Source organism: Zosterops lateralis (genome assembly GCF_965231275.1).
Source record: "Zosterops lateralis genome assembly, chromosome: 21".
NCBI lineage: Eukaryota > Metazoa > Chordata > Aves > Passeriformes > Zosteropidae > Zosterops > Zosterops lateralis.
Window position 1 is genome coordinate 7,853,783 of NC_139781.1, and position 15,361 is coordinate 7,869,143.

The following is a 15,361-nucleotide window of genomic DNA, read 5'->3' on the forward strand; positions in this document are numbered from 1 at the left end:
TTTCTACAGCTGAATATCCTGTATGTTCTGCTTTGTTGTTTTTTATTATGGTTTATACTGCACTGCAGGCAAGGACTGCATTAAAACCATTTTTGGCTAATTCATTAGACTTGGGAGTGGTTATTTCCTGTGCTCAGGTTAAACATCCCCTCTCTGGAAGTGTTACACAACATTAATTAATTGGAATTACTGCTTGGAACAGGGAAGGTTCTTTATCTGTGACAAAAAGATGCACTGGTGAGGCCAGCCCAGACTTCTGATGAGAGGTAAGGACACTCCTTGAGACAAAATTCCCTAATCCTACAATTGTAGAATATGGATATATTTTAAAAAAAATAATGGTTTCTATTGTATTTATGGATTTCCCCAAAGTTACAGTCAGGGGGTGTATGGTGTACTTGATGCCAAGGGGATTTAAAGAAAAAGGGTTTGGCTGGAGCTTGATGTTTAATGTGGCCCAAACAAGGGGTGCTCTGAGGCTTTGGAAAGTTGCTGAGCCCTGAGGGCCACTCTTGTCTTCTGGCTCTGGTGCTCTGTCAACAGGACTAGAAATCAAAATCAAAAAGTTCCAGCTTTTTGCTGCAGTTTTCCTGTCATTTAAAGGGTTGGTGAGACTGATGCAGCCACAAGTTTTGTCTCTTAGAAGTCCCAAGTTCTGTGGGTGTGGAATGTCCACAGACAGTGCTGCTCCCACCCCCAGTTCCCACCCAGTCTGTACCTGTGCTCCAACAGGAATCTCCTTGATTCAGGACCCTTTCACTATCTGAGAATAATGTTTGCAGAGCAAAACTCCAAGAGTTGTATCTTTGGTTCTTGGCCACAAGGCAAAGACCAAATATCCATGTGGCTGCTCAGGAGGACACTGAGATCCAAGTGCACCCTGAGATTGGGAAACACTGGGAGTGGCTGTGGCTGGAGTGATGCCAAGTGACCCTAGAAATGAAGGACACTCCCTTGGGGTTTAGTTGGGTTTATTTTGCTCTTGCAGGAGGCCACAGACAGGCTGGAGAAGAATAAATAGATTAAAGCAAAGTGTGGCAGTTCTAGAACCCCAACATGGAGATGCTTGACCGTGTAACTGGAGTGCTTTGTCACTGTACCTGATCCCTGTCCAGTCAGTTGGCCAAAAAGGTCTTTAAACATGCCCTCGACCAACCCAACAGTAATAAAATATAAAAAAAACCTCTTGTAATGCCATAGAGTCATATCCAGTTGTTCCAAGACTGTCAGTCTGTCCCAAAGTACTTCTGTCCAAAGTGTGTTGGTGCAACAGGATGCACTTCTGTAGTTAAAATGGTGATTTCTGGGAATTCCTGGATGATGGATTTGGCACCTTGGAAGAGACAGGAAAGGCAATAATGATTACAGTGCTTCAGCCCATGTCAAATGGTGATCAGCAACATTCCAAAAGTAAGTCAGGCTCTGTGCTCCTGTCTCCTCTTCCTGTTCCTGCTCAGCAAACCATCTATGAGGAAAACTGCCTGACTTTAGGGGATTGCTTTTTTGGGGTTTTCTTCTTTGGAATTGCCTTGCCCATGCACATACTCCCAACTGAAGTGGTTACAGGCTGCTCTGCAGTCCAGCTGAGTTTTTTGATCGTGATTTCTGCCATGGCCAATTTCTAATACAACACACAAGATCCTCTTTTCCTCCCAGAGAAGCAAATGTTCCTCATTTAGATCCCCTTTAACCTGCAGCCAGGCCAGTTCTGTTGTTCTGGTGCTGCACCAACCCCCCCATTCTGTGGTCCAGAGCAGCATCTGGCTTGGCCTGGCCTGGCTGTGAGCCCTGGGCCTGGCAGTGCTGCAAACTCCTGTTGTTAGAAAACTCTACCATTTGCACTTCCAGTCCCCTCCTCACTGCCCACACCAAACACGGCACTGTTGGTTCCATTTCACAATTCAACCCAAAAACCCCAAACCTGCCCTGAGCAAAGTGATGCTGCCATGGCAGGGACACAGCTCTGCCCTGCCTTCCCCTGTGTCACTGAGGGTGTCACTGTCCCCAGGGCACAGCGCTGCCCTGCCTGTCCCCTGTGTCACTGATGTCACTGTCCCCAGGGCACAGCTCTGCCCTGCCTTCCCCTGTGTCACTGAGGGTGTCACTGTCCCCAGGGCACAGCTCTGCCCTGCCTGTCCCCTGTGTCACTGAGTGTGTCACTGTCCCCAAGGCACAGCCCTGCCCTGCCTGTCCCCTGTGTCACTGAGGATGTCACTGTCCCCAGGGCACAGCTCTGCCCTGCCTGTCCCCTGTGTCACTGAGGATGTCACTGTCCCCAGGGCACAGCTCTGCCCTGCCTGTCCCCTGTGTCACTGATGTCTCTGTCCCCAGGGCACAGCCCTGCCCTGCCTGTCCCCTGTGTCACTGATGTCTCTGTGCCCCTGGCACTCACCGTGAGGGGTGGAGAAGAGGCTGAGCAGGATGATGACGCTGGGCTGGACCCCGTGTTCCACCAGCACTTTGACAGCCTCGATGACCGTGTTCCCAGTGCCTGGGAGAGCAAACAGGGACAGGGTTTAGGGGTTTGCTCTGGTCACTGAACTTGCCCTAAGCTGTCTGAGGTGTCACTGAATAGGATTCTGTCCTTTCCCACTGTAAAGGCATCACCTCTGCACGTGCTCCTTGTAGAAAATATTGGTCACCTAATGGCAGAACTTGGAGAGGACAAGGAACCTCATCCCAAGGAACTCCTTATAATATTAATTCTAGAAGTGTCTCATAACTGTTTGGGTCTTTTCCCATGGCAAAATTCATATAATTTAATCTATATCAAGTCTTAATTTCAGCCATTCTCCCCAAAGCAGCCGTGCCCAAACGATTTGCTCTGCATTCACACTGGTGCAGCTGAGTAATGTGTGTCCTGGCACAGCCTGATCAATTCCCTCCTCTGTCACCTGTGTCCTGGCACAGCCTGATAAATTCTCTCCTCTGTCACCTAAACCAAGCAGAAAACCCAATCAAAGCCCCTGAAATGTGGAAATTTCCTCTCAGAGCAGGCACTGAGCGCTCAGAGGAGCCTGGCTGAGCCCGGCTGCCCGTGCTGGGGGCAGACACTCACTCAGGATCGGGTACATGAGCAGCACTTTCCTCCTGTAGATGTCTGGGGGGAACTTGGCGTAGTAGACCTTGGCTCGCTGCGTCTCCTCGTCGCTCTGGATCAGGATCTTCCCGATGCGGATGGAGCGGCAGCAATCCCGCAGGCCCTGCTCCATGGCCTCCCCTGCCAGAGACACACCGAGACACCCTGCTCAGCTCTGAGAGAGGGCTGGGGGCAAGGGCTGCCCTGCCAGAGAGACACCCTGCTCAGCTCTGAGAGAGGGCTGGGGGCAAGGGCTGCCCTGCCAGAGAGACACCGAGACAGCCCTGCTCAGCTCTGAGAGAGGGCTGGGGGCAAGGGCTGCCCTGCCAGAGAGACACCCTGCTCAGCTGGGGCAGGGACAGGGCTGGGGACAAGGGCTGCAGGGAAAGGGACAGGCCCCGAGGGGCAGTGCCAAATGGACAGTCCCCAAAGGGACAGGCAAAGGGACAGCCCTGAATGGACAGTCCCCAAAGGGACAGTCCCCAAAGGGACAGTTCCCAAAGGGACAGTTCCCCAAAGGGGCAGTCCCCAAAGGGACAGTCCCACCCCTGTGCTGGTGATCAGTTCTAAGCATTAGAACACTTGAAGCTCTTCCCCTTTTCCCCCTGTTTGCAGCAAACTGAGTCTCCTCAGCGTTGCTGAGCCCCCGGGTTTGGTGTCCCCAGCCAGCAGGGGCAGGTGGGGTTTGGGGACATCCCGGTGACACGGGGTGGGGCAGAGTGTGAGGTCACTGGGTTTGACAGCACAGACCCAAAGGTTTGCCCAGCCCTGGGCAGTACCAGGACTTTGGTGGGGCCCTGGCTCTGGGCACAGGGGAAACAGGGGAGGGCACCCGGCCCCTCACAGGGAGCAGCTGCCAGGGAGGAGCCACAGGAGATTGTTCCAGCCATTTGTCTCCTTAAAGGTTAATGGGGATATCCCTGGACATGTTGTTATCAAGGATACGTAAGAAATAATTTAGGTAAACCTGTTGTTACACAGCTCTGAAAGGAAGTTGCTTACAGGTTTCCAAAGCATTTACTGTGTGCTCCTTCAGCAGCACCTACCACTTCTCATGATGCTGACCCCACAGTTTCCCTTTTCGAACCGGACTCCTTCATACTTGTGTCCTGTGAGGAAAGAAACCAGGGCTCAGGGACAGTGGCTGCTCCCTTGTGCCCTCTCTGAACACAGAGGAGATGTCCTGGATCTGTCACTGATGGTAACAGATGTGACACGGATACCAGCCAGTGTTAAAGGAATAAAGCAGGGATTTAATAAAAAGGCCTTCAAAGGATCCACCTTGGGCAGTTCAAGAGCCTGGCTGTGGCTACACCCAAGATGGATGATGAGTTTTCACGCTTTCATAAGTTTTGGTCCATTTCCATTTTGGGGTTAATTGTCCAATTACAGCTTCAGGTAATGAGGTCCCATCCCGAGTATCTGTAACCTTACAGATCTTTACAGCTGACAGGAGGAGCCACGACTCCTGCAGTGTTTTTTTTTCTGGTGCAAACACAGCCACTTTTCACTTCCTGCTCATTCTCACTCTGGCCCCAGTTCCAGATTTAGGCTGGCAAGGCTGAGCTGCTTGTGCCAAGTACTTTTTCCTTAATGAGCATCAGTTTTAATGTCATCAGTTCCTTAATGTCATCAGTTTTAATTCAAGGCTGTGGTGTGGGCAGGTGAACTGATCTTGCACAAACACTGCTACATTTTCATCATGGTTTTGCAAGACCCATTTAATCCTTAGCAAAATGACAATGTTGATTTGTTTTGCTCAGTTGTGTTGTTATGTGCCTTGTAGCTTTTTAAACCAGCAGGGACAGTCACTCTGTGCTCTGGGCTCCCCAGGGAAGTGCTTGTGGCACCAAGTCTGTCAGAGTTCAAAGACCAGCTGGATGATGCAGAGTTCAGTTTTAAGCAGTTCCCTGAGGAGCAGAGAGTTTGACTCAATGATCCCCTGAGTCCCTTCCACCTCAGGAGTAATTCCATGTATTTTGACATCAGTTCCACTCCCAGGGGTGGTTTCCCACGTACCTGTTGGAGTGGTCACTGTACATTCTGTGTAGGGCAGTTGATTCAGTCCCTCTTCAACCACGAGTCTGATCTGTGGAACCAAAGAGATGGGGCAGCTTAAAGGGATTGTTATCTCTGGAGATAAGGCACTACATGGCAGCAGTAGTTGCAAGGACTGGGTGAGCCCAAAGGGTCTAAAAGGGTCTCTTTAACAGCAATTAGGGACTGAATTTAGAGACCTTTTGGGGATGGGGCCTGTTTTGGCCACAAATCAAAAAAAAGGCATCACAAAACAAAACTGAAAGAGAGGGGTTCATAAGCAATCATAAAACTGACTTGATTTACATCTGGCAGGGCAGAGGCTTCACAGACAAATTATTCTCAACAGATGAGTGAGGCACCAATGCAACTTCATTTGCTGAGAGGAAATCCCCATGAGGGAAAGGGGAAGCCCCCCCTCAGCCAGGCCCTATTTTCACATCCCTGTTCTAGGACTAAACTGCAGCTGGGCTGCCAGAACTGCCCCAGATGAAGCTGCAGCAATGCACACACACCACCAGGGGCCAAAAACAAGTCAGCAGGTCTAGGAATCTCTTTATCCTCTTCATCTCCCAGCTCCTGCCAGCTCTGCTTTCCCTCTGGTGCTCTGCCAATCCTGCACTTTTGGATGGTGCAGGTGGAAGGGCAGCTCATGACTCCCCTGGTGTTGCCCTGCAAAGCACAAAGCACATCCATCAGCACCACAATGATTGTCCTGACGGATGCTCTGGGTATTAAAGATGGGAGAATTCTCTCTGTTCATGAGCCAAAGACTCACAGGCCACAACTGCTCAAAGAAAGCTACAGCCAAGCAAGAGCTTTAACTAAAAAAAATCACTGATCATTCAGAAGTCACTGTGGGATTGCAGAAGTGAGGAAATGCTCCTGGGATGGAGCAGGTGTGCTGCTCACCTCAGGCAGTTCTTACTGCAGAAACAGGGCAGCCTGGAAGGTCTTTTCTGTCCTTCCACTCTGCCCCAGTTCCTGGCACACAAGCAGCCTCTGCTAGAAATGGTCCCTTATATTTATAATCTCTCTTTCAAGGTATTTTTAGTCATTTTAGTTCAACTTTTTCTTCCTAAAGCTGTATTTGTGGCAGCCATACTCAGAGGTTGTGGTCAGTTTCTGGGACATTTGTACTCATTTTTATTTTATGTTTTTGAACTTAACTCACCAAAAAAAAAAAAGCCAACCTATTTGCTGGGTTTGGAAGAAAAGCTTTTCTCATCTTGCTGTGGTGCTGATATTGCTACACATAATCTGCCAAAAGTTTAGAGTAATCCAGTGAAGGTCTAATGGTCAAATAATCTCTGTGATCTCCCTACACTTATCAGTGTTTTACACAGAGGTTGGAAGGATTCTTTGTAAACTTGTCAGTGTGGATAAAACACTTATTTTTGCACTGCGCTTTCTGCCATCTCCACACTCAGGGATTAATTTCCTCCTCTTTTCTCTTGTGCTCCAAGAACCAGCTGCTCCTCTCCCAGAGAGGTGGCTGCCTTAGAAGATAAAACTGATATTATTACAGCCCCACATGAAACAGGAAGCAAAGCTTTGGTCCCAAGGCAGAAGAGTCTGACCAGAAAATCCTCTAAGCCATTATGTGTGGCTTTTCTTGGAAGCTGAAGAGGAGGCAGAACATCCTTTGTATCTGTACAGCTCTTTGCAGCTCAGCATTTCAAACCATTTCTGAATGTTCAGCCCCTGAAAGAGGCAGGAGGGCAGAAGGGTGGAGTGACCTGGTCAGTGTTACACAGGGAGCTGCTGGTAGGGCTGAGAAATTCATTCAGGCCTCCAGTCACCCCCCAAAAATGTGCTTTGGGCTGCAAAGCACCAGCAGGGTGACAGCAATTCAGTGTCTCCAGTGTGTGGGTGCTGAGATCAGGGTGCTCCTCCTGCCCTGAGAGGAGCTCTGTGCCCTTCCCAGCACCTGCCCTGAGCTCCACCACCACCACCAGGACTGACTGTCTCCCATGCCAGGAGCTGCTTCTCCTCCTTCACAAACACCACACAGGTTTGTCTTGGTCCTTCTTCCTCCTCATGACTTTAATCTCACTCCTTTCAGGTTCAGGATCACAGCCCTGGCAGTGGCTTTCACACACTCCCTGCCAACCTCCATCAACCATTAACTCCTTTTGCTCACAAGTGTCTTCAAACATTTCCTTTGTCATCTCCTCACGTGTGAAAAAAACTGCCCCACCAGAAATCCATCACCCTTAGAATATTCCCTCCTTAAGACCTGCCCCTCTGGTGACCTCAGGGCACACTGCCCCAAACAGCTGCCAAGCTTAACTTCATTCTCATTTTCCTCTTCCCCTCTAATCCCACACTTTTCTTCATGCATTGCCTCTTGCCATTAAACTCTGTTTGCTCTCTGGGTGGAAAACATGGCAAGTCAGAACTGTTTGCACCTTGCCAAGTTTAGTAGAGACCAAATCCCACATGAAGTTATAACTGTTCTTTGTCTCACCTAGGAAAAATATTTGGAAAATGAGAGATCACATATTATTTTGTGCAAAACTCCTCCTACAAAATGGAAAACAGAGCAGCAGGTTCTGTGGCAAAGAGCTGCAGGACCAGCACACAGAGGTTCTGGTTGTGCTGAAGCCCTGAGAGGACTCTGGTGCAAGGACCTGAACCCACTGCCTGGATCTGCAGTTTCCAGCAATGAGAGGGGGAAAAAAAATCAGTGTTTGCCTCAGCACAGGGCAGGACCCCCAGGAAAGGTGAGAAGGTACATGGAAAAAGGACCTTCCTGCTAATTACTGACAATAAGGTACTGGAATGCAGGAAACACCCTCAAGAAGGGGAAAGTGGAAAGCCATGAAGATAAAAAGCACTGCAGTCACAATCTCAGGTTGTGGCCATATCTAAACCTGAGCAAGCCTGGATTAAGATGAGCAAACCTGGATTAAGATTGGGCTCATCACAGGAAAGCTCATCACAGCCTGCTGTGGCTGTAACTGTGAATGCTCTCTGGACTATGCTGGAAGGGGAAAACACTTCCCTCTGTTAATGAGAGTGGATCTGCAAAAAACAAACACCCTTGTGGACACAAGCAGGTGTGTGTGTGGTAGCAAGTGCTGGGGTTTTCTGTAATTTAAATGAGATAAAGGCTGCACTCCCTACAGCCTTTGTTCTGCCTCACTAAAACATGTGAAAACTTCAAACTGCTTTGTGCCTGCCAGTAACCACCATATGGCTAAAGACAAATTCTCCATGTGGGTGCACCCAGAGCTACTAATCTAACACAAAGCAAGTGCCAGGAGGCACTTCTGCATGCGAGCAATTGGGAACATCCAGGCTGTAAGAAATTGTACTGCTCTGCTCACAAGATCAAAAGTGCTGCTTCAAAATAAAACTCAATTATCTGCAACCTCTGTGCATCTGTTTTTGAACAGAATTCTCTTATTACTACAGGCCTGTGTCCTCAAGTAGCTGTGTCTGGTAACACCATGGGTTCTGGAACCCGCTGAGATGAAACAGTGAACAGAAGTCTCTGTAGAGAAAGTTGCTGTCACACAGCAATTTCCTTTGGGTACAAAAGTTGTTGTCACATCACCATTCTTCTGTTCTGAGCTAAGCATTCTTCTGTTCTGAATAACCCATTTTATGGAAAAGTTGCAAAATACAATATCAACAAGAAATTTTTCACCTACCAGACGATCAGCAGAAAATACAAAGTCTCCTCTACTGGATTTCCTGAAAAAGATAATAATTTACATTTTAAGCTGGGGAATAACTTTAAGAACATTGCTTAAATGCAGTATTCAATACTATATTCCAAGGCAGTTCAGAGAAAAGTCTCCTATCATACACTAAATTTCTCCCAGAGGTTTTGCATTGTGGGTTGCTGGCAGAGCACTGGGGTTTGGCTCTTGCTGCTGCTCTGTGCTGGTAACAATTAAACACAAGAGGATGATGTTCTGTAGGTTTCCCATGGTAATGCTGTTCCAGCTCAGTTCCAAAACACCTCCTGAGCTCAGATATCCCTGCAGCTCTGAGCAAGTGAGCTTTGCCTGCCTCTCCTCCAGTCAGTCAGAACCTGTGGGGACAATGATCATGCAGAGCCTTAACCCAGGGCTGACAACACACCTGATAAGCAGGAGCTCCATCCTGCCTTATCTGGAACTCACTGATGTGATCAGATCAGTGAATGTGAGGTTAAACTGAGCAGGGATTAATGAGCATTCCTATGAAAACACTTCTCTGCCTCTTGTTAGTTTTTCTCATGTGCCTGTGTGGTTTTTGGCTCCTTCAGGAGGCAAAATGGAAGGTTAAAAGCTGAATTTTAGAAGCAGCTTTAACACCTTGTTTCCCATGCCAAGAGCAACTCTCACTACACCAGAACAGGGCACATTTCCAACCAAGGAGCCAAAACTCACAGGACAGTAGCCTTGAAAACCCTCAGACATTCAGCACCAACACGGTAAAAAGTACTTTTAAATTAAATGTTCCATTAATCCCTCTCATGTTTTCAAACCCTGATACTCTGCATGTCTCCTTAAATACCAGTTTGTATTTAATCCCCAAGATTCTGAGACACCTCATGCTTACATGAATTAAAGTCAAAAGGTTTGCCTGCTCATTGCCTGGGAACCAGTCACTTATCCCCCACTCTAAAAAAGTGATTTTTAAAAGAGCATTAACTTAATCTAGTTTCTTTCCTTTTGCTAATAACACTCTGTTAAAATACTGTTTGCTTTTATTTTTTCCTTCTTTCTGGTAATGACAGGGTATTCCTAACTTTCTGCTATTTTGACATTAACTAGACAGGAAATGCTCAAAAAGACCCCAAAACTGAAAAAAAAAAAAAACCCAAAAAACCCCCAACAAACCCCAACCCTATATCTAGATAATTATATGATCTGATTTTATTGAGGTTATTGAAGTTTCATACTTCTCTCTGTGGTGCAGATAAGGATTTTTAAAAGAGAGAAGTAGCTAAGTGGCACATCTAGGTTCTTCCAGATTGGCATTTCAGAAAACTTAGCTGAATTTCACAAATAGGTGTAAGACAGAACCAACAACATCCAGACCACAGTTTTAACTGCAAAGTGATAACATGTTTAGAGTGAATTCTCTGAGTTATTAATGCAGATTATGAGGCTTTGAACCAACTCCTCTGTCCTTGCAGAGACACAGACATTCCTCTGCTCAGTTCACTGAACACCCTTCATTGGTCACACCTGGTTTTTGAGAAGGGGAGGGCAATAGAAAACCACAGTGCACACAAATAACAGTAATACAGAAAATGTCAGACCTCGTGTTCAGGGGCAGCTGGAAAGCTGTGACCAAATCTCAAACCCCACATCCTGTCAGAATTGCCAGGGGGCAGAAAAAAAAAAAAAAAAAAAAAAAAAAAAATAAAAAAAAAAAAAAAAAAAAAAAAGAGCTTATGTGAAAACACTGTAACTGGTCTCCTTAAATACCAGATAGAAATGCAGAAAGTAACGATGCATGTCACACTAGAAACTGTTTCAGCTGCTTCATCAAGACAACATCTAAAAATATGAGGCATTAAAACCTAACTTGTAGCAGGAACATTGTGTTACACAATATAAATGAGTTTCACTTCGTTTCTGAAGGCAGAGGACTGTGGCTGATGTCACAGTGTCTGTCTTGGGAGGTGAGAAGAAATGGGTTTTTTGGGACTGTGTTGTGATATAAAGTAGCTGCAGGGTTTCTTCCTGCTTTAGCACTTGGTACTAGTGACAAACAGTGTCAGGTCTGCAGGTATTGGGGCTTCAGCAATTCCTGGTTCTCTTGTTGAGAGACACCCAGGGTAAGGGCCAGGTTGGAAAAAAGCCACTTCCCTACTCATGATTTTGTAAAAGGTTTTTAAGAAAACTGAAGGCACTGGATGAGCTGTTGGCATTCAGGGAGATGATGCAGCTGGAACAGGTCCACGCTCCACCTGCAGCACTTCAGGACTTAATGGGCTGCAGTGGTTAATTGTTTCCCTGCTGGGGCTGGGATTCAGGGGGGTCCCTCCCTGCAGCAGTTGTCCTTGGCCAGCACAGGTGGGTTACACACTCCTGAATCCCCCTGCTCTGTGCAGCAGCCAGGGCTGCACATCCAACCACTCTGCTATCTCCATTTCTAAGTTATCACTCTGTTCTATAGGGAATAAAAAGCTTTAGCACAATACCACAGAATGATCTCACCCAACAGACACAAGAACCTTAAACTATCCGGATTTAAATTGTATCTCTTGTGAAATCATGAGTTAAAATGACACTGCCAACCTGAGCTAATGAATTTGTTTCTATATAAACCCATCACTGCACTACTTATTTCAGCTTCCAGATCCCTGGTTCACCTCTGTGAGGCAAGAAATTACCTTGAGATCATTCCCTCCTTGTAAAGAGACTGGAACTGTTCTAGAATGTTCAATATTTCAGTGCATCAGCTCACATCCCATCAGAGCACTTGAGGTTCATATCCCAGTCAGTACAAAATGCACCTGCCCCCATTAAGCATTTGCTGAGCAGAAAAGTGACAAGCCTGAGGGAAAATGAGGAAACCCAGGCACAGTTAAGTTGAGGTGATTTATCCATCTCCCCGACTCTGGCACACAGACCAAGTTCTTGTTAATTTTTAGGAAGCAAAAGTGACATTTTAGTCTACCAGGAGGACACTCCTGACCCACCAGCCACCTCTGAATCCCATGGGACACCACGACCAGCCACATGAAGATGGGTTTTTCTTTACAGTAACACCAATTGAAAGACCATCATTTCTTTCTCTGAATCCTCTCAAGAACAAGGAAAGAGCTTTCCACTTCTCTGAGCAGCTCTGGACAAAATATAGTCCCCAAAGTCTTCTGCACCTGACCTGACCATTCTTTGCTCCATGTAAGCATGCCTGGTTCTACCTTACAGTTCACTGGAATTATCCATCTGAGTATTTACCTTCCTCACTTACAATAATAATCCAAATTTGACTGGGATTTTCCCTACTTTTGTTCCATTTCTCGCTCCCCAGGAGCTTGCCTTTTAATGTCTGCCATTTTCAGGTATTGCTGTATTTGGAACATCCATCCTCTGCAGTGTTAAGGAATCTAAATATTCTCCTTGAGTTAAGGTGGTACCTGTTCTTTTTTAATCCAGAAAGTCTAAGTGACAGGGCTCTAATTGCCTGTAGATGACAGCTTCTCCCTCTTTCCAGGCCTTGTATGTGAACACACCCCTCTATCAGCTTAAATTGGATTTTTTTGACCAGTGGCTGCTCTGAGCCACGGTTCTGAGGAGGAGGAGTTTCTTTTAGCACCTGGTTTGAATGCTACAGTAGCTGCAGAGTTGTCTTAGGGCAGATTGCAGCTGCCCAGGGAAAGGTTAATGAACAGTGCCTAAAATATCCTCTTCTCCCTTCAGCATCTTTCTGAATGACAGGCACTAAAATGGGCCAGGCTGAGGTCTCTTAATGAGATGCAGCTGAACTCCTGGGACAGAATACAAAAATGTTTCCTTGCCATCCTTACCTACAAAGCCAACCTTTCTGAGCAGGCTGCTGCCCGATTTTCCTCACTGGTTAGGAAGGGAGCTTGGAAGTGACAGTTCCATCCCCACTCCCAGGGCAACATCACACTCAGAATAAAGTACAGTCTGCGATTGCTGCAGCTGCTCTGAGTAATTCACTGCTCACAAGTCCTATCCTACACTTCCTCTTACCAAAGTCTTGTGCAATGAAGCTGATGTAACTCTAAAAAAATGTCCTTCAGGTTTAAATCGCAGCTGCTGCTTTCTGGATAAGCTCACTGTAACCAGAAACCTCTTAAATGTATTTGCAAGAAGTCAAAACCCGTGTACAACAAAATATTAATAATAAAACCCTTGAGTAAAGTAATTACATCGCTAGTATTTGTCTAGACATCAAAACTATATGGTTTTCACTAACCTCAAAGCATTCCAAGGGCCATCACCAAGCCTAGTTTGGATTCCCTCTCTGCTTTGCCCACTCCCAGCTTCATTTTTTTGGGTGTCCTCACCTGCAGATCTTCTGTGTGGTCTTGCCACAAGTGCCCTCCTTACATCAAGACTGCTCTGCCTCTGCTGCTCCTGCTGCCAGGTTTTGTTTTTTCCCCACAATGCTTTGAAAATTAAGGAAAATCCTCCACAAACTAGTTTAAGGTAAGGAGGCTCAGCTAAGTTAATAAAATTAATGGAGGTACTGTCTTTGAGAAATGGTGATCAGTTTTTGCATTAAAAAAATGAATTACTGTTAGCTACAAAGATAAGCCTCAAGAGGCAGAAAACAGCAAAAACGTGGAGTATGCAGATGGACAGACATGGAATATGCAGATGGACAGATGTGGAATATGCAGATGGACAGATGTGGAATATGCAGATGGACAGAGGTGAAACACAGCAAGAACAGTGTCTCTGCAATGACTTATTGCAGATGTCAGAAAGCCACTGTGTCACAGGAAGGGAGAGTTTTATTCAGAACCTGATCACCCTGCTGAAAGGCCTGATTTCACACCTCTTTGCTGGTGGTTCTTGCAAACCAGTAATTTTTAATAAACAGATGGATGCTACTGAAGTTGGTCTTATGTTGCATGATATATTTAATACAGCACTGTCACCTTCCCAGTGCTGAACAAGCACAGTGACCAGAGGGGAGGGACGTGTTCCACACCTGGGCTGCCTTGGGGAACACGGTGCTCACAGCTGTCCCCGGTTAGAGCCTGGGAAAGGCCCATCCCGCCTGCAGGACTCGCTCTGCAGAGAGCGGTACCGAGCTCCACAAGGCACAGCCTCCCTTCCCCAGGGCTGTACACCCGCTGTACCGCCCGCTCCCCGCGCTGATGATGTGGCACACAGGCTCCGAGCCGCCCGCGGGGCAGAGGTGTGCAAAACCCCTATCAGGGGCCGCCCAGGTGTGTGAGGGGTGTAAAGCCCGGCCGAGGCGCTGTGTCGGTCCCGCAGCCCCGCTCTGGGCCGGGAGGAGCCCCGGGAGCGGTGCCTGCCCTGGGCCGCGTCACCGACATGGCCGCCCGCCCGCTCAGCCGGCACCGGGCTCCGCACCGCGTCCTGCCCTGTCCTGCCCTGCCGGCCTTGGCCCCGGGGACAGCCCGGCCAGGACCCCGCCGGCAAACCCTCCGCTGGCGGGGCCGGCTGAGAGCGGCTCGGCGGGGCTGCGCCTCCCGGGAAGAGGGAGGGATGCAGTGAGCGCCAAGCGACAATCCCCCTCTGTCTCCCAGGCCCTCCTCCCCGGGCCACGCTACCCGCCCCAGCCCGGCTCACTTGTCCCTGATGATGGTCTGCAGCTCCCGCAGCTGGTCGTTCATGGGCAGCAGCTTGAGCTGCGGCCCGATGGCCGGCGCGCCGCCCTCCTCCGCGGGGACCGCCGGCTCCGCCGCCACCCCATTGCTGCTGCTGCTGCTGTCCGGGCTGGGGCAGCCGCTGTCATCGCTGGGCTCGGCGAAGCGGATCAGCCGGGAGCCGCCGCTCCCCGCGGCCGTGGCGGGCGCCGGCGGCTCATCCTGCGGCCGCGGGCCGAGGCGCTGGTTCTGGCAGGGCATCGCCTCCATGCGCCGGGGCCGCGCCCCCGTGCGCGCCGCCGGGGCGGGGGAAGCGCGCCCGCCGCCCGCGCTCCATTGGCGGCCGGAGCCGCCGCTCAGCCCCGGCGGGAGCGCGGCGGGGGCGGGACCGGCTCCGGGCGGGCACCTCCTGCCCCGGCCCCGGTCCTGCCCCGGCCCAGCCCAGTCCTGCCTCAGCCCTGCCCCAGCCTGCCCCGGCCCAGCCCAGTCCTGCCTCAGTCCTGCCCCAGCCTGCCCCGGCCCTGCCCCGGCCCTGCCCCTGCCCACACTGCACGCTGCGGGACAGCCCTCGCGAGCTGCATAAAAGCCTCCTTTGGGTCACTCAGTTTTTAAATTGAGAAAGGAGGTCTGTTGGAGTTAGAAAATTAACAAAGGTTTTTGGCCTTTTTTTTTTTTTCTTTTCAGTAAATGTACTAATCAATGCCACATCTTACACATCAATGCCAAACTTTCCAAGGGACACCCCTGCAAATGCAATAGAACCTCTCTGCCACAAAGTCATCTACACTCTGAAATTCCTCACGCCTGCTTGCTCCTTGCTCTGTGCATTTTGGACATCCAACAGGAGGTGGAGTCCCAAAGGGCCCAGGAAACACCTCCCAGGAAAATGCAGCCCCTCCACGGCCTGAGAGCAACAAAGCACCGACAGCACCAAAGCCCAAAGACTGACAGGAGATGAGAAAGTAACCGGATTTCGTGAC

The 15,361-nt window shown here is 48.9% G+C and overlaps 1 protein-coding gene across 1 annotated transcript; it reads right to left on the reverse strand.

The window, feature by feature from the left end:
- Positions 1-416: 416 nt before the first annotated feature.
- UPRT (uracil phosphoribosyltransferase homolog) lies at positions 417-14,666 on the reverse strand. The gene is made up of 7 exons (XM_083876243.1): positions 14,365-14,666; positions 8,776-8,818; positions 5,099-5,168; positions 4,126-4,188; positions 3,059-3,220; positions 2,393-2,491; positions 417-1,333 (listed from the first exon to the last, which is right to left on the reverse strand). The coding sequence occupies exons 1-7, from the start codon at positions 14,649-14,651 to the stop codon at positions 1,227-1,229; spliced, it is 831 nt and encodes a 276-aa protein (XP_083732369.1). The 5' UTR covers positions 14,652-14,666; the 3' UTR covers positions 417-1,226.
- Positions 14,667-15,361: the final 695 nt, after the last annotated feature.